The 22,120-nt window shown below is 39.7% G+C and overlaps 1 protein-coding gene across 1 annotated transcript in view; it reads left to right on the top strand.

Moving 5' to 3' along the window:
• Positions 1 to 22,120, top strand: part of KIAA1958 (KIAA1958 ortholog) — a 50,173-nt gene that overhangs the window by 5,588 nt on the left and 22,465 nt on the right. The window contains exon 2 of the mRNA XM_053470192.1: positions 15,724 to 16,921. Coding sequence (XP_053326167.1) covers positions 15,748 to 16,921 — 1,174 coding nt within the window. The 5' untranslated portion in view covers positions 15,724 to 15,747. The remainder of the gene's footprint in view (positions 1 to 15,723; positions 16,922 to 22,120) is intronic.

Below are 22,120 nucleotides of genomic sequence, written 5' to 3'. Positions count from 1 at the left end.
GCCTCCAGAAATGCCTTATACCTCCCTATATCCCACTCTGCCCCATAATATGCCTTTTAACCCCCTAAATGCCAGAGTGGCATATAGGGGTATAAGGCAATTCTGGAGGCAGAGTGGCACATAGGGGGTCAAAAGGCATATCATGGGGCACAGTGGCATGTAGAGGGTTAAAAGGCATATCATGGGGCACAGTGGCATATAGGGGGTATAAGGCATTTCTGGGGCAGAGAGGCAAGCCTGGGGGCAGATGTGCATAACTGGGGGGGGCAGGTTGAAAAAAAAGGAAATAAAAACAAAATATTTTTCTCAATCATAGCTTTTATTAAAAAAAAAAATTCACATAGTTTACATGAATTAACATTTACTGGTAAACTTTTTTCCTATAGGGTCGTCTTATATTCAGGCTTTTTCTTTTTTCATAAATTAATATTCAGATTTTGGGGGGTCGTCTTATAATCGAGCAAGTACGGTAATAGTACAAGTGCAAAGTATTTGTTTCCCCCATTGTTCTCCAGTGTAGCAAAGGACCGGTCCAGTCTGCAGTAACATTCTGCACTGCGCCAAAAGTACGTGTAAATGTGTATATATATTATGTATAATCTCTACAGCTACGTATCAACATAACAAGTAAGGTGATTGGCCTGCTGTGGTTGTAGAGATATTGTTTCCAAGGAGTGTGTGTGTATGTGTGTATATATATATATATATATATATATATATATATATATATATAATATGTGTATGCCATTTAGGCCTAGGCACTTTACACTTGAAAGGTCACCCCCAAATATCAAGGAATATGTTAAGCTAGGAATTCTGCTGCTCCTACTTAAATGCAACACAAATGCCACATTCCAAGGGAAATGTTAATCATAAATAAAGTTTCTTGCATTTTCTATATTGTATACAACAATTCATCACTTTACATCCATAATACATTCTGTAAAATAGGACATTGTGAATTGTAAATTGTGCAAACACAATGCTACAGCATACACTGATCAGCTATAACATTCTGACCACTAACGGGTGATGGGAATAACGCTGATAATCTTATCATGGCACCTGTCAGAGGGTGGGATATATTAGTTAGGAAGTGAAAATGTTATCCTCAAATGTTGATGTGTTAGAAGGAGGAAAAATGTGTAAGGATCTGAGCAACTTTGACAAGGCCCAAATTGTGATGGCTAGATGATTGTCAAAGCAGCCCTTGTGGGGTGTTCCTGGTCTGAAGTGGTACAAAGAAAGAAAAGCGATGAACTCTTAACAGGGTCATGTGGGTGGCCAAGGCTCATTGACACACGCAGAGGGGTGAAGGCTGGCCCGTGTTGTCGAATCAAACAGCTCAATCCTGTAGCTCAAATTGATAAAAAGGTTTATTGCTTATGGGGCTGTGTAGCTGCAGACCAGTCAGGGGGCCTAGGTTGACCCCTGTTTACTGCTGAATGCACCTACAATGGGCACATGAGTATAAGAACTGGACCACAGAGCAATGGAAGAAGGTGGCTTGGTCTAATGAATCACGTTTTCTTTGGCATCACGTGGATGACCTGGTGCTTGTGAGTCAATGTGATACTTTGGGCAATGTTCTGCTGGGAAACCTTCATGTAGATCCTACTTTGACATGTACTACCTACCTAAGCATTGCTGCAGATCATGTACACCCTTTCATGGACACAATGTTCCCTGGTGACATTGGCCTCTTTTGGCAGGATAATGCACCCTGCCACAAATCAAAAATGGTTAAGGAACGGTTTAAGGAACACAACGAGTTCAAGGTATTGACTGGGCCTCATAGCAGTCAACATTCAGAGGTCTAGTGGAGTCCATGCATTGATGGGTGAGGGCTGTTTTGGGGGGCAAAAGGGGGACCTACACAATATTGGGCTGGTGGTCATAATGTTATGACTGGTGTACATGTCTCCCAGGTCCCCTTCTTCAATTAGGATTCTGAACTCTTATAACCTTGTGGTAGCACGGACATACATGCGTTAGGACGTTGCCCGAACAGATGATATGTGGCATATACCTGTACAAAAGTTTGAGGTCATGCCTGTAAGACCCCCATGTGTTGTGTGATATGGAACCAATAGGTGAATACTGCCATCCATTGTATTCCCCTTTCATTTTGGATCTGCCCTGGATACGAGAGGTCTCGGCTAGAACCTCTCAACAAACTTTCATACTTTTCTTGACAAGCTGACTTGCTGCTGTCCCTTTGATCTCTGCAATGTGACCTTGGCAATGAAGAACACATATTAAAGTACTTATATAAAGTACTTTTAATAAGCATTCTTTAGCCTGTACAAAAAGTAATTACCTTTTAACGGCTGAATGCATCTCCTGCAAATCCTGGTGCGAGTGGGCAAGGAGGCTAATGCCTGCAGAATCCCTCCATGAAAATTATATATACTACTCTGTTTATGGTTTTTATCATGATAGAACCCTGTGAGCCATGGTGACAAAAAATGGGTTAGTGGCAGAGATGTAAAGGTGCAGCAGGAGACCTCTTGACAGATGTGCACTGCACAGGGTTGCATAACATGTACAAGCGCGAAGGATATAGCATAGAACAGATGTGACAGGTACATTCTTTTCTTTATATTTAATAATGTACATTTATCAACTTTATTTTTAATGACCACTACATTGCTTTTTATCCAGTTATTTAACATATTCATCAGTTAATTTAATAATCTAATATTTAGCTGTTAACTTACCAATAATTAAAGGTATTTAAGTTATCAGTTTATTAAATTGAATAATGTTTACACTAATCTATCCTTTCTTTATTAAACGGATTATCATTAATATATATTTGGCAAGTATTTCATCTATTGATGAAAACGTTATTAAAACTGTTTTCTATTATTCATTATATATATATATTTTGTGAGATATCTTTAGAATTCAACATATTTCTTAATTATGATATGTATTTTATGGCGGTAAGGGGACATTTCGATGAAACTCTAAATATTAATATTGAAATGAAAACATGATTGGGAAAAAACTGGCTTTCAGTGTTTGCCAATGTACTGTCCATAGTTACATAGTTCATAAGGTTGAAAAAAGACCGAAGTCCATCAAGTTCAACCCTTCTACCTAACCTTTCTATTCTTGATCCAAAAGAAGGCAAAAAAAACCCTAATTAAGCTACTTTGAATTCTGCCATCAGGGAAAAAAATTCCTTCTTGACTCCAAGAGGCAATCGGATTTCTCCTTGGATCAAGAAGCTCTAAAATATTAAGAGTTTCTCATTTACTATTACTATTCACTATTATTGCTACTGGGAAAATAGAGAATAGAAAAGTTTAAGCAGTGACACATGTGCTTCTTATTTCAGTTACATGAAGCCGATATGACACCTTGACTTCTATGTGAACTTTGAGTTTAAAAATAAAAAGATAATGGACCAGTGCTTGTCTGATATTTATACTCCATGTGCCACTTTCCTTGAAAAGGCCGGAACGCCAGTACAATACTTAAGATGTACTTGTTCATAACTTACACATTGTTTAGTTTAAGAGAATCTGTCGCATCTGAGATCATCTCTTAAACAACATCTTAAACCATGGCTTCACAAATTGCCCATAGATATAGGAACTATCCACATTACTGCAGCAGGGTCACGCCAGATATTCACCCCCTCCCTACAGCACATAGAAAGGAAATGCCAACTCTGCTTTGTGTGTCCAGCTAGTAAAGCCCTAGGAAACAATTGTTAGTCACCATGATGACATGGCTCTTGGGTATAACCCTGTAAGTGCCAAGGTTCAGAGTACTCATGTCGGTAAGTATGGTAGCAAGCTCCCTGCTCGGTGGACTGATTGTTACCTTTTTAGTTATAATTAAAAAAAAAAAAAAAAAAGTTATTCAGAAAAGTAATTCATAAATATCCGCACCTTTCTCTTCCGATAGGAAAGAGCGCATTTAGCAGTGCGTGCACAGAGGAGGAAGTCTCCAGTGTAACACTATACTAGCAAGACTTCCTCTGTAACCCTTAATTATGGCAACTCTTGGCTCGGGAGGCCCATTCATCTGATGTTGGACGAGAAGGCATGGCTCGCAATCTCCATTCCAATTCATCCCAAGGATGTTCCTTGTGGTTGAGGTCAGACTCTGTGTGGGCCAGTCAAGTTCTTCCACACCAAACTCATCCAACCATGTCTTTATGTCTTGCTTTATGCATTGGGACACAGGCGTGCTGCAATAGAAAAGCACCTTCCCCATACTGTTCCCACAAAGTTGACAGCGTAGAATTTTCCAAAATGCCTTGGTATTGATGAAGCATTAAGATTTCCCTTCACTGGAAGTAAGAGGCCCAAACCTATTAAAAACAGCCCCATACCATTAAAAATGATATAAATGCCAATGGAAGTTTTGAACTTTTTCAGCTATGGAATCAGCAGAGTGTTGGCTACTTCTATGCACCGTGCGCCTCAGCGCTCTGTGACTTTACATGGTCTTCCGCGATTTATTGCAAAGGTGGCACCACGGCACCACACTTAAATTCACTGAGGTCTTCAGAACCACCCATTTCATTCACAAATGTTTTTAAATGGAGACTGCAAGGTCAGGTGCTTGATTTTATACACCTGTGGCATGGGTCTGATTGAAACCCCTGAATTCAATACTTATGAAAGGGGTGTCCCAATACTTGTCCATATAGTGCCTGTGTCATTGGCATTGAAAGGCTTAAGCAAGTCCTTTCTCACTTGTGTAACAAGAAGACAAGTTACTCATCTTTACATTCTAGCTTTGACATCACACCCATCACGTGTTTTTACCTCAATGCAAAGTTTCCTCTGCTTCCCAAGAATTATAAGAAGTTTCTGGACCCCATCTGCATTAGAATGTGGATGATCCTATAGTGTTACAAGCATGACGTTCCTCATTAAAGGTATCATTAGAAATACCTTTAGGGCAAACCACCGTTTACAACATGTGATGTGCCAAAAAGTTGCAGGTTTCATTTACAGCACAAATAAAGTAGGTGTAATTTTTAATGTTAACATTTACTAATACCATCACACGGATAGTTATTTGTATAAGGCATTTAAGATACAAAAGCAGGTCTAATGTTAGTAAAGCAAGTAGCCCTGGTTTTATTTAAATAAAGGACTGCACAAAAAACAATGTTGGTTAGGAAAGAAGAGCCACTATATAATTGCTAAGTTAAAAAAAATAATAATTTCAAGATATTTTTTAGTATCATTTTCATATACGTGAAAAGTGCTGCTTTAAGTACCATTTCTGGCAACCCAGTTTATGTTCAAACATCATATAAAGACTAGATGGCTGGTATACACATAATAGTGTAGCTGAAATAACCTAAAATTATAGGTCTTTACTTCTTTCATAAGTTTATTTAAAGAGGTTTTAAATAATTGCGCTAAAGGTGTCAGAAGGCTCACTACAAATAGATATTTCATTGCATCAGAAGGACCTTGACTCTAGTGTTTTGTATGTACTTAGTCTCTTTACCCGCTTACAACTTCTGTGTCAGTGTCTTGTAAAGTCTGTTGGTTTTCTGGCTAACAGGAGCTGCAAGCTGTCAGGCCTTCCTCCCTGTGTGAATTATCCTCCTTTTATGTGTTTCGCTTTCCATACAGCTAGGCTTTTAGTGTTCGCTACTTCCGTTATAACTGTTTTGGTACTGTGCAAAGTAGATTAATATTACAATTACTACACATTCAGACCTATTCATGTATATAACTGTTAAAGCAGGAAGAAATGCCTGGTACTGTGTATGAGGCCTGGGCGGGCCCCCATGCTTGGCTATAGGAGTCACTGAGGCGAGTGCGCAGGTGCACGTCACCCAGGCGCAAGAGGCGGCTTGTGTGCAACCAAATCTAAAGGATTTGTGGAATAGTTTTTGGGAATGGTTAAGTTCCGTGGCCTTGTTTCCACTTTGGCTTTTTGTCCCAAAGTCTTCTATGAAGACCACTTTTTTTATAGCGCCATAATATTCTGGAGCGCTCTTCTGTTTGCGAAAGGAGGTAAGCATTGATGGGTCTTTCATCTGCTACACTAGTTTCCTTGGCCTGCCACTGTCTACAGTACTTAACATTGCCCGTTTCTTTGCATCTACAAAAGAGCTTGGCCAGAACATTTGGAAACCATTGTCTACTTGAGAGAGACCTTACTTTTGCAATACCTTGTGTCTTGTTGCTGTGCTCAGTCTTGCCATGGTGTATGGCTTTGGACATTAATCTGTGTTCAGGAACCTCAGCTTGTTAGTGAGTTTGGCTCTTCCTTACCAAGGTTTTATTCCCCCTACACAGCTGTTTCAGTTAATGGTTGTGTTTCAACCTTCATATTGAATTGATGATTATTAGCACCTATATGGTATAATTGTTTCATCATATACCTAACTATAAGCCTACAAAATACTTAATTTTGTGCAAGTGTACTTAGAATTGATGCTGTTTTAGGGGTCAGACAAAATGTTGATTTGATTAAGATTCTTCTTCTGTTCAACCACTTTAAATTTTGTTAAAAGAAAAATATAAACTATTAGCATGTCTGTTTTTTTTTTAATGCATTCTTACTTTACAGCACTTTTTCACACCTGCCTAAAACTTTAGCACGCTAATGTATAGCAAGACTTGGTGATAGATACTGGGTGAAATGAGGGACCTTTCGATGGAACACGCAGTTTAATTTCTGCCCTGTATAGCGAGGCAGGCGGTGCATAAAAGGGGGAACTTGAATGTAGTGTCTTGTCTGTTAGAAGTCTGAATGCATGCAGCTGGCAATGCAGGCATTGTACACTACTTTACCGTATTGCTCTCTTATCGTAATATGAGGGATTCCCGTGTGGGTTGTAAATTTAGGCATATTTTGCTACCCAAAAATGTTGCTATCCAAGACACAGCATACTACAACTTAATATAAGCATACCACCTATTAGGCTAATACTGGCATTTTGCCTTAGCCATTTGGTTCCTGTGAGGAACTGAGACTATGATTGTTACTCCATCATAGAAATCTTATTCTCTCAGGGTCCATAAAATCAACTGAGTAGATAGTTATACAGAAATTGTAAGATTTCTTATTAAACGTAGTATTAGTTAAAGCAAACTTTCTTTATGCTTAATATACCGTAATCATGTTGGACAAAGTGAATGCCACTTTGAGAATGCCTGGATTTACAGTCCTGCCAATGAAAAGGATTTCTATTTGCTTTAAATGGTCAATGTAACAAACCCTGGATTAAAGGGATTATACTAATTCATGTTCTGTCATCATACGTTTTATGTCTAGCAACAGTTGAAGTGTAAAAATAAATGACTTCTTTATGAAGAAAAAAAATACATTAAAAGTATCATTTTATTGCAAAACAAATTAAGAATATATCCTAAACAATTAACCCATATCTTTTTAAAAACACTTTTTTAAACTGATCCCGTGTGTGTACTAGGGGAGTGTATGTGCCAAAGTTCTATATGATATTTAAGATGGTTTTCTCTAAAAAAAACAAGTTTAATTTTTCTCCCATTATATCCTATGGGCATTCACTCAAAACTGTCATTCACCTGTCATTCCATAGAAAACAGCTATAATCCCACATAATATGAGTTTTAGATCCCGTCTCTGTACTAGGGGAGTATATGTGCCAAAGATCTATATGATATGTCAGAGGGTTTTGTCTGAAAAACAGGTTTGATTTTTCTCCTATTATATCCTATGGCCATTCCATCAATACTGTCATTCACCTGTCATTCCATAGAACACAGCTAAAATTCCACTTAATATGAGTTTTAGCTCCTGTAGCTGTACAAGGGGAGTATACACGACAAAGTTCTATATGATATTTAAGATGGTTTTCTCTAAAAAAACAAGTTTAATTTTTCTCCCATTATATCCTATGGGCATTCACTCAAAACTGTCATTCACCTGTCATTCCATAGAAAACGGCTATAATCCCACATAGTATGAGTTTTAGATCCTGTCTCTGTGCTAGGGGAGTATACATGACAAAGATCTATATGATATGTCAGAGGGTTTTGTCTGAAAAACAGGTTTAATTTTCTCCCATTATATCCTATGGGCATTCACTAAAAACTGTCATTCACCTGTCATTCCATAGAAAACAGCTATAATCCCACATAATCTGAGTTTTAGATCATGTGTCTGTGCGAGGGGAGTATGTGTGCCAAAGATCTAAATGATATGTCTTAAACTTTTATTTCAAAATCAATGATTCTTTTCCCTTCCATTATAGTCTATGGGCATTCCTCCCCATTATAGTCTATGGGCATTCCTCCCCATTATAGTCTATGGGCATTCCTCCCCATTATAGTCTATGGGCATTCCTCCCCATTATAGTCTATGGGCATTCCTCCCCATTAAAGTCTATGGGCATTCCATTTTGTCATTCATTTTAGTATGTCCCATATTTAAGCCCCCTAGCATTGATCTAGAAAAGGGTGAGATCGGCTGAGGGAAAGGAGGAGTCTGGCCAGGTGGACATAAAAGGTGGTGAGTACCTTGATATGGGGACGACGCTGGAGGGTATGAGTGTGCCAGGAGGGGGAAGATTGCTAATTTGCAAGGTGAGTGGGGTAAGAGTCTCCGTCAACAGCCCCACTCCCTGGGTGAAGCAGAAGCACTGGACTCAAAGGGGACCCATCATGGCAATGCATAATTGCGTTGTTGTTGCTTGATTTTTAAGACCCTCTGCTCAAGGGATGTGAGGTTGGTGCTTAGGGTGGCTACCTTGTCCCATACCACCTGCTTAAGATCCACAACTGCTGAAGAAGACCGTCTTCCACAGAGCTGAAATACTTCTGGTACAGGATGTAAGTGCGCAAGCAATGGCAATGCAGTGTCAAATCTTCCATCTTGCCATCTTCCATGTATAAAGAACTGGTGGGACATTGGGCTTTGCGCTCCTCAGAGGCCTGTGAGCTGAGCTCTGTGAGGGTTCAAAATATTCAGGCTGACCTCAATCTGGAATGAATGCTAGGTGCAGGAGGCTCTGTGGATGGCTTTTTGTTGCATCCCAGCATAGAGAGCAGAAAAAAAACACATGATAGTTAAGGAGTGAAGCAAACAGTTCTTATTTAATTCTGTACACCCCCTGTTGTCAGAGTGGTTTGGTCTGATCTCTTCCTCTTCTTCTGGCTGGTCTCCTCCTCTTCACTCTGGCATCTGCTTCTTCGCAGGCACAGCATGCTCACCTTGGCAGAGACCAGTTTGCATGCTGCAGACACCAGGTAGTTTATTCCAAAAGTATTGTAGCTAGGATTAGTTAATACTCCTGTTGAGACTACATTTCCCATGACTTAGTCTGACATATATTCAGCATTATGGGAAACAACTGGGGCGCGAAAGGTTAGCTTTGTGTCTTTATGGATTGGTACTGCAGCTGCTGTGGAATGTACATCTAATGATTCTCAGCCATCCATTTGGCTAAACTTCATGAGGAATGTAATAACAGCACTTTGAGTGCCAAATGTTACCACAACTGCTGTAAATCTACCAAGAGTCCTGTTTTGGTTCCAAGCTTTTATGTTGCTTTCTTTTTTTACTACTCTCCTTTTTTGTTGTTGTAATACCTCAGAATGTTGGCTGTACATCAGAGCTACGCTACACAACGTTAGCTTTTGTTTACTACAACCCCCATGATGTTGAGCAGCAACATTGCTAGTTACCGTATTTGCTTGATTATAAGACGACCCCCAAAATCTGAATATTAATTTAGGAAAAAAAGAAAGCCTGAATATAAGACGACAACTGATTGTTAATAAAAAGCTATGATTGAGAAAAATATTTTGATCATGGGGCACAGTGGCATATAGAGGGTTAAAAGGCATATCATGGGGCACAGTGGCATATAGGGGGTATAAGGCATTTCTGGGGCAGAGTGGCAAGCCTGGGGGCAGATGTGCATAACTGGGGGGGGGTCAGGTTGTGAAAAAAGGAAATAAAAACTAAATATTTTTCTCAATCATAGCTTTTAGTAACAAACAATTGTTCACATAGTTTAACTGGTAAAACTTTTTTCCTATAGGGTCGTCTTATATTCAGGCTTTCTTTTTTTTCCTAAATTAATATTCGGATTTTGGGGGTCGTCTTATAATCGAGCAAATACGGTAACTAGCAATGTTGCTGCTCAACATCATGGGAGTTGGAGTAAACAAAAGTTAACTTTTGCCTTAAAAAAGGCATTTCACAGAGCACTCTGCCTCCAGAAATGCCTTATGCCCCCCGTTTAACACTCCCTCCCCCTCCCTCCTCCAAACTTACCGGTGCTTCTGAGTCCCTCAGATGCACCGGTAAGTTGGGGGTGGCATATCACAGGAGGATCCAGGTCCCCTGCATCGCTGCGGGGGATCTGGATCTTAGTCTCAGAGTCAGACCATTTGAGGTCTGATTATAAGACGACCCCGATTATAAGACGAGGGGTATCTTTCAGAGCATTTGCTCGGGAAAAAACCTCGTCTTATAATCAAGCAAATACGGTAATTATTATGGGAATGTTAGCTAGTAACTGTAGATCTGGCTTGGGGGGGGCTACACTATGTCTGCAGTACAAACACCATGCTGACTGCATCTACGATAATATTTAGTCAGCATATTGCTAGCTGAACTTCATTGGAATTGTAGTTAGAGACTGGGGTTGTGGTGGCCTACACTACACACTGTAGTCCAGCTCCCATGATATATACAGTCAGCCGTTACTGGCTGAACATCATAGGAATTGTAGGCTGGGGTAGTTTTAGCTAATCTTTACCACCCCGACTATTGCGCAGGTACATGCTGATCTGTAAACTACTGCTGCCATGGCCGTGTACTTTTTTTAAATCAAAAGTTAACTAACATTTTCCTTCCACCAGGAAACCCTTCTTCTAAACCAACAAATGTAGGCAATGGGGAGGAGGTGAGGATGTATTGGGGTGAGAGAGGGTTCATTTGGGGAGTATATTTTGCCTCCTGTGCCCAGAAGAAAAATCCTGAGGACATCCCATTGGGATTCCAACACACTATATGGCAATACTACGTCAAAGTACCCCACTTTTGGTGACTTTTTTTAATCCTAGCTTGGCAGTTTCGATTAAAGGCCACTCTGGACTATTAATAAAGCACCTGTGTGGTAGGAGGCTGTGTGCTTAACCCTGAGAACTTTATGCCTAACAAATACTTTCATTTAAACTATGTAAAATGTTTTCTTTTCTTTTTCTTGGAAATCTGTTTACAAGTCTAACAGGTATCAACAAACCTGAGGCACCAGATGGCCATGGCGACAATACATTTTGCAGAGGAGCACAAAGTTAACTACAAAAACTACAATGTGCACCTTAATGCTAAATAGGTTTGTCTCAGGGAGAGTCCAGTGGATGTGAGTTGAAAAAAGCAAGCAGCCCTTGACCAATTATCAGAAAAAAATATAAAAGTAATAATAAAACAAAACCGAGGTACTTGAGGCAACATCCCTTATCACCCTGTGCATGATGAGGAGGCTAATTAAATCAACCAATATGGGGTATTAAGTATACCTTGCTCAGAGCAATAGGGGTCCATTAACTAAAGGGAGAAATGGCAGGGCAGTTTCCAAGAGTTGTGTTTCCAACTCCATAAATTTATTTAATTTTTACGAAGGGCCAACACTGGCAAATTGTTCCAGTGAGAAGCTGAGCAGGCTTTACATAATCTATAATTCCATGGGCAAGGAGATTTCCTTATTAATGAATAAATATGTATATGAATAGATCTGTAGGTAATTTGTGGGTTTGGGCGCTATAGCTTTACGCTAAGGTCAATGTATCAGGTGCAGCATATCTCTATACAGGTATTGTTTATTAGGTTTCAGTAAGAGCTTGTTTCATTAATATGGCTAGATATTGTATATAAACAAGATTTCCTGAGGAAAACGACATTCATTAATTTATACTTTCATGACGTCTTTCTTGATCAGCGTTAGTGTTTGCGTCTCTTGGGCTTTGAAGATCTCGCTTCGTGTTAAGATATATTTAGAATTTGCGATTAAATATTTCTTAATGATAATAATAATGCATGTTTAGAAGAAGCCTTTATTTTTAGCTGTAGAGTTCTTTTAACTTCTTCCATGCCACACATACAGCTGACATTATTAGTATTCCTAGAATAATGTGATGGGGGTCTGTTCGCAAGAAAGGGACAGGCAGTCTATCTCCGCCACAATTTATTTACATGAGCGTACTCTTGCATTAAATAAGTTGCTAGGCAGGCTGGCCTGTAATCTAAACAGCATCAATATTGTTTATTTGGCCTACTGGCGGAGGTCGGCATGAGCTGGAGTAGCTGGAAATACATGGAGCTGTGAGGCAGCATCTGATTATCTTCATAGCGTGTGCGGAGTAAACATGTCTTTTTTATTTATTTTTTTATTTTTTTCTTTCTAATCAAACATCACTTGCTAGACAGCGCTCCTTTTGTTACATGACGTGCATCAAGTTTCAGCTGGGTGTTCTGAAAATTTTAGAGTCGACGCGCATTTTCCGTGAGCAAATAAGTACCGTTGAGACACAGATCTGTGCATAAAATGAGGGAATTAGCATTGCCCCAATGCAAGGATGACATGTAGATTTGTGAAGCATTGAGTGTCTTTGATAAAACCTTCCAGCAGAAGTGGTAGAAGTTAATAAAATGAGGGAATTTAACTGGTTGACTCCCTTTGGGATACTTTTACAACCATAAACCATAGCAGAAAAAAAAACAGGAGTTATGGTTACTGACAGCCTAGTCTCCCCTCTTAGTAGAAGGCAGCATAATTGACAGTTTTGACCCTTTTGTCTCTGTAGGGTCTGTAATGGGTTCTTTGACGACACTCATGCAGGAACATCACAGAGAGAATTGGCGGGAAAAAGTGTTTTTTAATTCTTCAGAAAGTGAAACAAAATTCAGGACCTCATTTATACATCACACATACCGCAAGGCAGCATTTGGGCAGGTCAGGAGTGTGTAAAACGTACATGTGCTATGAACAGGCCATGAACAGGCCTGAGGTTTTATGTATACTGTCTAATGCAGATAGCTTAATCAAAATGGCTAAAATACGTATGTTCAAGCAAATATGTACCAGATTCATTGATTGTGTATGGCCCTAAAGGCCTATATTTCAGTTGCAATTGGGCAGGGTAATCTTGTACGGACAGGTCTCTGTCCCCTTAGTTCCTACGTGTATGCACCGTTTTCAAGACCCAGAGAAAACCCTAAAACACCTTGTGACTTTTCCTACCTGTAAGGCCCATGCTCAAGCAAAACAAGTTTTGAAGCTCAGCTCCAAATAGGCATTATAATTTGTATTTTAGTTTTTTTTTTGCATATGATTTCTATGTTTACCTTCTTCTTTACCAAAGAAATCACGTGTATAGATTTGAGTCTTGTGACAAAATACATCAATTAAAGATTTTGTAAATTATCAAATATTTGCTTGCCAAATATTGGCAATAATTTAAAAGATCATATGTTTTTTTAATAGATCATATTCACAAATATGTTATGTATCCTCTTGTCTCTTCTGAATTGTAAGGCTGCTTCACAGCTTATTACAGGGGTGACCACACAGGCCATTTTTTTCTTTCACCCTGTTGATTAGCACACATAAAGTGCTGTCCTGCAGTATGCGAGATGTACATAGTTGGGAACTCTCTGGGCTTGACCTGGAGTTTCTGGCTCAAACCATGCTTCCCAATGTTTCTGGGTCTGTTTCATCTTTCTCTGGGCAGGGGAGGTTGGACACATCCACCGTCTGCCCATGTTTTGCCTAATCTCTGCCTATTTCCCTACCCACTTAAGGGCTAGCCCTGCCGCTTCATAAAACCACTCCCCTGGAGAAATAGGCTACCTTGGAAAGCTCCCAGGTATGGGGATGTATGACTGAGTAACTGACCCCTTTTACATGAACGTATACATCCCACAGACTGTAGGGCAGTATGTAATAGAGGACTGCATCGAGATGTGGGACCCGTCAAAAAAAACTTGCGGGTGGTATTCTGTGTGTTGTGGGTGGGAGCGGGCAGCTACACAATTTACCTGCAGGTCGCGGTAATTCCACGCACTCCCGCAAGGCTGCCTTTGCGTTGCTCGCACACACGGCTCTATTGTTCTGCCCAGGAAAAGTCATGTGAATTTACGCTGCGCCACATGACCCTGCTCCACATGACCCTGCTCCATTCCTGCTTCCCCTGGGTGGGACAAAAGAAGTTGTTTGCACTGAGTGCGAGCAACGCAGAGGGAAGTAGCAGCCCCTGCGGAAGTCTGTGAGCGGCACCGAAAGATCTGCAGTTCAGGTAAGGGGGTGGGTGTATGAACGAGTATGCGTGAAATGAAAGAGTATTTGTGAATGAGAATGTTTGCGGGAGCGGACGGACGGGAGTGGAACACACATGTTGCGGGAGTGGAACACGTTTGTCACAAATTCAGTGGGAGCCGGGTTTAAGAAAACAGACCTGAGTAGAGCTCTAGTGCACAACCTAAGCTGGTTCAGCAACATGTGGTGTGAGGTTGTGTTCTGTACAAAAATGGCTGATGTGGTCATGCTATCTGGCAGGTCCTCCATCTTACCATTCATGATGGCCATTCTAAAGCTATCTGTGCCATATCCTTTAAAAATACAAACACTTGGGGATGTGCATGGGTTAAAAAGTTACTTGAAGCCATACACATAGTTCACTATTGATAAGTGTTGTTAATTGCTGTCAGCGGGGTAGGAAGGTGTTTTTTTTAATGTGCTACACTATAGAATTTTTAGTACTAGTTTTACAGACCTTCATAACTATGTATGGGTTTTTATGAGGGCTGTTGATTTGGCCCCTCTATACTGTTGACCTCTGTTTGCTTTAATGTGGTAGCATCGGTATAACCAACTCATTGTATGGCCGTGCAGAATCTGTTGGCTCAGTATAAATAAAACCATAATTTTAATAAAATCCCAACCTGACAAATTCTCAAATTTTTCTGTTTGTGCTTATATTTGTTTTTCTTGTATCACTGAACAATTATAATATTGGCTATATTATGCAAAAAGTAATCCAGGTGCAAAGTGGCAAATGTTGAGCAGATACCATAGTAACCAAATGAAATTGCTTGACTTCAATTTTGACAATTGCACTTAATACATTGACCCTCAATGTATCAGAGGAGTGATCTGTGAGCCATATTTACCAAAAGTTAACATGACCAGTTCCTGCGCAAAGAGGTAAATGTGGTGCAGTTAACATTCAAAACATTTTCTAAAGAGCTTTTTGGAAATACGATAAGTCCTTCCCCTTTAATTGTCCTAGACATTTGCTCTTAAGGAACAATTAAACACAAAATCCATGCTCAGACAATCACTGAACAGCTGCCTATGGTAGTGTTTACTACAGGACCGATATTCTAAATTTTCCATTATGCAACTTGTGATTGCGTAAAAAAAATATTGATTGAAATATCAGGTTGGCATTTTATATAATGTATGATGGTCTGATGTCTGGTCTCTGTACAGAAAAGCTTAGGTACATCTTATGTTATCTCATATATAAGCCAGAAAGAAAAACACTGAGGTTTAACAGCATGAAAGTTACATAACTGCTCCGAAACATAACATCAGTTATGTCTCATTGATGAAGCCCATGATTAACACACAGAGTATGATGCTGTATCTTTATTTTATTTTTTTACATTACACAACACTGTTGTATTTATTGTACCTATGCTTGAAGTTTGACTAGTCTCCTGGTTATTTTGTAGGGAGAGAGTTCTTGACCACAAACAATGGAAGACTGTCTACACACCTCTTCGGAGAACCTCTCCAAGCTAGTGAGTTGGGCACACAGTCATGGGACAATTTGTAGCCTTATTCCTAACCTCAAGCATTTGCTCTCTGAGGGCTCCCATGGCACTTTGACAGCTATGTGGGGATGTAGTGCTGGCCATGCATATCATTGGCCTCTAACTACAACTTGTAGGGCTGGACCCCAGGAAAGAGTTTGTTTCCAGGACAGTAGAAGCTTCAACTCTGACAGTCCTAGCATACTTGGAGTTCCATCAGAGACTCAAACAAGCCCTTTGGATAGGTATCCAAGATCTAGTAAATCAAAACTAGACTGCAACAGAACAAGGGACTCCTGTGATTTTTCCTATTGCAGTGAACCGTCAGAGCTGGATGATCCGGTGGAAGAATATGAAGATGAAACCACCTTATTTGACATGGTGTGCGAATCCTCAGTAACCGATGAAGACAGTGATTTTGAGCGTGGAGCCCAGCAATCCCCGAATGTTTCCCGAAAGAGGCCTGCTGGTGGCCTTACTTCCTCTGCTTTAGCGTCTCGGTCACATACTACCGATGAAGAAAGTAACAATGTCCTTGTCAAAAAAATCAAACAGGAGACTCCTGAAGACTACTACATTGTTGCTAATGCAGAACTCGCTGGTGGAGCTGATGGTCCCGCAATATCTATTACACAGATGTCCAAACAAAAGAATCAGACACTCTCCACTCCCCCATTTGTGGGACCGTCCAAACCTCCCAGCACTGTGCCACCCTCACAAAGCAATGAATTGGATATGCAGCCTGTAGCATCGTCTCCTTTAGTTTTACAACGGCAACCCCCTCAAAAGACTCTGAGGCCATCCTTGGCTCCCCAGAGCAAACCACCATGTAATAATTCAGTAGTCACCCAACAAATAGGACTTCAGATGCCGGTCAGCACCTCCACAGGAAACCCCAGCCAGCCTATTAATATACCGCTATCAGCACTTCAGTTGCCTGGCCATGAGAAGAAAGAAGTTACAGAAGAGCTTCTTCCTCCTGTACTGAAGCCGATGTTGCCATGTGATGTAGCACTCTCTCCTTCTATAAGTGCCGAACCAGAAGTTACCTCTAGTCAACAGCAGCCAAATAGTGTCCCCAATATTGGCTGTGAGGCATCAGCACAGTCTATCCCAGGTAAACAAATGTTTTTCTATAATTCATGTATATAGAAAAGAAAGAAAATTGACATGATGTTCTTATTTTTGAAAACTTATACAGGTTGAGTATCCCTTATGTATTTTTTTATGTTGTGTGTTTTTTTTGTTTTTTTTATCCAGATAAGTGAAGTTCAGATAAGGTATATTCACAACTGAGGAGGGGGGGTGGCAGGAAAGAGGTGTCTGACCTTTCCTGTAGTCCAGTAGATTCTTTACCAGCCTCCCTTTCGACTTCTCCCTGCTGTCTGCTCAGTTGTTCCAGCTTCTCCCTGCGGTCCCAGAGTTATTCCGGTTCGTTGTGCTCTGGAGAAGCCTGAACTTCCGCTCCTTTTTCTGGACCGGAAGTGCTCTGGGGAAACCTGGAAATGCACTGGGACCCCTGGGAAAAGCCTGAACAACAGAACGGACTCGGGTGAAAAGACTGATCCGTTATCCGGAAAACTTCTGGTCACATTTCATTTTCAAGGGATACTCAACCTGTATGCTGAAAGTTGCCTATTTTGTGAATTTTAATGTCATTTTCTGATCTTGCTTTTGATGTAAAATTGTGCAGAATATATTTTCAATGAATCCATATTCGTAATATACATTTTGATTTCTCTTTTTTTTTTTTTTTTCTTTTCTTTTTTTGTAGTAGTCTGTAAAGTGATTTTTTTTTTTTTTTTCTTCAAACAAAAAAGTTTGTTTTTCTATTTCATTCTAAATAGTGTTAGAACATGGAAGGCTCACCAGGGATTTAAATAATGGTTCTTTTAATTAAAATGTCAAATATTTATTCTTAAAAGCAAACATTTGTTTTTCTAGGCATAGTCAAAACTTTAGTTCCTTTTGCAGAACTCAAGGTATTTGAAAGTACTTAGGCAGTACTTCAGTCTTGTTTTGTCACCTTCCCTGTAACAGTATTTGGTGGCAGATAACTATTCAACATATGTGTTCTGCCCTGAACATACAAGGCTATGCTCACGGGACACTTACGGTAATTATCTGTGCATTTAATGTCAAAATTCCTAATTTAATTATAATTCTGTAAAGGTGGATGGGAAAAAAAGATAATGGCACATTGCTTTGTCCATTAGGCACTTCTCACTTTGTCAGTAACAGGGAGCTTCTATCCATGGCTTTCTTCCATGTCTGTCTCACTCCTGTCTGATTCTTGACTTTTCTTAGTTTTTAGCAATGTATTTCTCCTTGTATATATCCACTCTTAATCTCTCATTGCCCTGTTTTGATTTATTTTATTTTTTTCTAGTCTGAATTATACTTGCACTGCTAATAATTGCCCTACCATTCTCAATTAACCTTCTGAGAAAAATATTTTCAACAATACCTACATGTTAGACACACAACAAGGTGTTCCTCCAGATATGTTGGTGTTTGTTATTTTTAGATACCTATATTGATATAATGATAAGCAGGGCTGGACAAATGTAAGTGGAATTTAGCAGCCAGCTTGTATACTTTGTGGGAGCCAGGAAAATATGCAAGCATAGAGATAATATACCGTAGCACAAAATGTTCTGAGTTCCTGGGATTTGTCTAGCCTTGTGGAAAGTCCTTGAAATAAAGCTTCTCTCCCGATATCTCAATCTTACGAAGATCGAGGGAAAGGCCACACGCGCATGGACATATTTCTGTTTGCTGCTACTCCCCCTAATGATGGCTAAAGAAAGTCTTGTTTACTGGCTACCACAAGCAATAAAAGTTCAGGTAACTCGGGCCCATGGTTTTAACAAATTAGACCCAACTATGTTATGCATGAGATCGTTAACAAAAAGAAGAGCCTTATAAACCAATCTCTTTGCTATTAAAATTTAAATATGAAAGAGAAGTTACTGTTAAACATATGTTTATGAAATATACATTTTTGAATAAAGTAGTTATGACCACACATTATTATGGATGCCTAAAACAATGGCAGAAGGAAAATAAAAGGATTCTACTAGCAAAAATATGGAAAACCATGCTATTAGCTTGCCTACAAATGACGCAAAATTGGTTACAAATATGTAATCTGTGTTGAACATTAAACAGACAAAAAATGCTACAGTTTATTATGAAATCTATATTTATACACATTTCTAAGGGATGCGTTTAATAAACATGAACGGATTACATGGTGTGCTACACGCATGTGCTGGAATGTTATTGCACAAATTATAAAAATATGAATGCTGAAAGGACTCAGTGCAACCAGTTGGTTGTTCAGTGGTCACTGGATGACTGTTCCATGATGTTGGAGCCGCCGTGTGCCTGGTTGACCTTTGATTCAAGTGAAAATTCCTGGGGCAGCCTTACACATTCTAGTGGCAATGCGCGAGCAGCAGGCTGTCAGGCAGCCTCCGGTCCAGCATGTACTTTAGTATTACTCCCCGACCGCAAAGCAAGTTGCTTGATTGATTTGCGGTCGCTGTCTGCTCCTAGTGGGAGGTGAATAAAGTTTTTGCTCCTCCCCTCTTCCTGCTGCAGCCCCCGGACAGCCTTTCCACTCCCTCATCTTTTCTGAGGTTATTTTTGGGTCGCGACTTAATGACCAAAGACAAATGTGGGTCCTGAGGATACACGGGTTGAGAACCACTGCTCTAGACCTTTCCTGTTAAAACCACACAAGGAGATGATAGAGCACTTAGGCCAAAGCAATGCAAGAAGTAGGGTAAGGTATTGAATGAGTAGGTAAGTGGATAGTGAATAAGCTAAGATATCAATTTGCAAGTCCTGGTAGTCAGGGATGGGTCACAATGCTCAGCTTTCTCAATATTGAATTTCTCACCAAAATACCTTTTGTGTAATAGGAGGGCAAGCCAAAGAAGACACTGACAGATCAGAATACTACTGATACTATAGTACAGTGTAATTGATCATTAACTAAAAAAGAAATATAAGAAAATATCCAAAACATTTTACGTTTATGTTTGGCTTTTTTTTTCTTTCACTATACTATAACGGCCATGAAATATTTCTGCATCTTCAAAAAAGTTGAGATCCTCTCACTCATGACCTTCAATAAAGGCTGGGATTGAACACATCTCAAGTATGTAATAGCCCAGTCTGCTTCAGCACTGGCTCAGTGAGCATGCTCTGCAAAGCGCTGATATTTTAACGGCCAGTGACAATCATTCTACTCCCTCGCAGTCCTCACGCTCCCTGCATCTGGGAAATGATGTCATATCTTGGTGCTGGGACTGGTTGAGCGTGGGCTGCCACCCCAGCAATATGCGCTGCATGGAGGGGTGGTGTTGGTGCTGGCATTGGGGTCCACTGCTAAATAGGGCCCTACCTGCTATGCCTGGTCCGCCGGGTCTTCCGTGCCGGTGTTTCTTTCGCTATGTTTCAGCATCTTAATATATACTCTCTCCTGTTATATGTAAATGAATGCATTGAATTCTCAAGGGGGGAAAACAAGAGCACATATCTTTGAATGCTCTTAGAAAAAAGTAACATTGCTTGGGGTTCATTGAATTGAGCTGAAAGGCAATAATGAATAACACATCTGTGGGATTTCACCTGTATCTTGGTTATCAATTTACCAAGTATGTTTAACGTTTTATATTTTGTGTTCCCTCAAATAATGCAAGCGTTGAATTGACCACCTATTGGTAATCTGTTTTGAGTTGGCCCTGCTCTACCAAAATGAGATCGCCTTATTTAAATCAGTATGTCATCACATTCTGCTCAATACGAGTTTGCACCTGCAAATTATCTGTCATTGCCGGTTTTATAACAGCTCTTCGACAAGGACGCTTTTCGATATTTTTAAGCTGTACGGGACAAGGGCCATCTTTCCTAATGTATTCTACCGGAATCTAAAGGTCTGTAGAATATAACTGCACTTATAATACCTCCTCTTTCATTATACTTAAAGCTGTAAAGCAGAAATTAAATCTGTTAGCGCTTAATTCCATCTTTACAAAGGATGTACTGATATGTTTTCTATAACATGCCATAGATCACAGAGAATATAATAGTACATACTATGGTTTTGCGACGTGGGCCATCTCCCTACTGGTACAAGGTATTCGACAGCATGTGGTCTCCCCTGTCAGCAGGAGCCAGCATTGTTAGCTTCCTGCTGAGGGATCCAGTGTAGTGGCACAGTCGTGACACCACCAGAAACAATATTTAATGTAAAGAGTTTCCCAGAGGGTCTGTAATGCAAACGGAGACCTGCTTGTTGATCGTCCTGTGTTCAGCAGCAGTAAGGATCAAAATGAAAAGAGGGAAAAGGCATTTCTCCCTCTTCAAAAAATACTTGGGGGGGGTGTTTATTTAGAAAATTTAATACAGACTCCACCCTCGTCCTCTTCCAGGAGAGATCCCTAAGGGATCTCAAAAAAAAATAAGTGCAAACAAAAACATTTTATCATAAAATATATATATATATATATATATATATATATATATATATATATATATACCGGTGTGTGTATATATATATATATATATATATAAGTATGTATAAAATAATAATAATAAAAAAGCCTATCCATGTCAGGTAATATTCTACTAAGGGGATGTTGTTGAACATAACTCAATCCTTGGAAATTTTCTACATATAGTTCTTGCTAAATAACAGATTATACTATATGTCATTTGCATGGGTACACTAACCATGGAAAAGAAGGATCATCACTGAACAAAAAATATGCTAAAAACGGCAAGAAAAAAGCTCCTGTCACTCATGGGTTTAAACCCTGTGTTACAAAGGAGTAAATCAACAATTTACATATGTTTTTTTATTTAACATGTATACTGGCATTTCTGAACCCGTAGTATTTAAATCACCTGACATGTTCCTCAGGTTATCTACATACCTAGTTTTATATGTGTGAAGAAGTTCCTGTGTTTTGCTTGAGAAACTCAAAAATGCCAAGAGTGCAGATTTTTTTGAAAATTCAGCGTTCCCTAAGCATCTTCCTGCTACCCCAAATTGGAATCTATGGACTCTTTTCGCTGAGTGGATGTACCCGGGAACTCTCCTTTCTCTAAAAGTGGGGCCACGTTTAGCCAAATTGACAATTTCATTGGTTGGTATGGCGATAAGACCATGTTCCAAACTTTGCACCCCAATCATTTTTATACATTTTATACATACCACCCATGTAGTTGTTTTTTTTTATTAGTGTATATTTTACTAAATTTGTTACAAGTAGCCCTAAACCTTTTCATTTATAGCCCCCAT

This window comes from Spea bombifrons, chromosome 1, assembly GCF_027358695.1.
Source record: "Spea bombifrons isolate aSpeBom1 chromosome 1, aSpeBom1.2.pri, whole genome shotgun sequence".
Classification (NCBI taxonomy): Eukaryota; Metazoa; Chordata; class Amphibia; order Anura; family Pelobatidae; genus Spea; species Spea bombifrons.
This window is presented reverse-complemented; position numbering and strand designations above follow the sequence as displayed.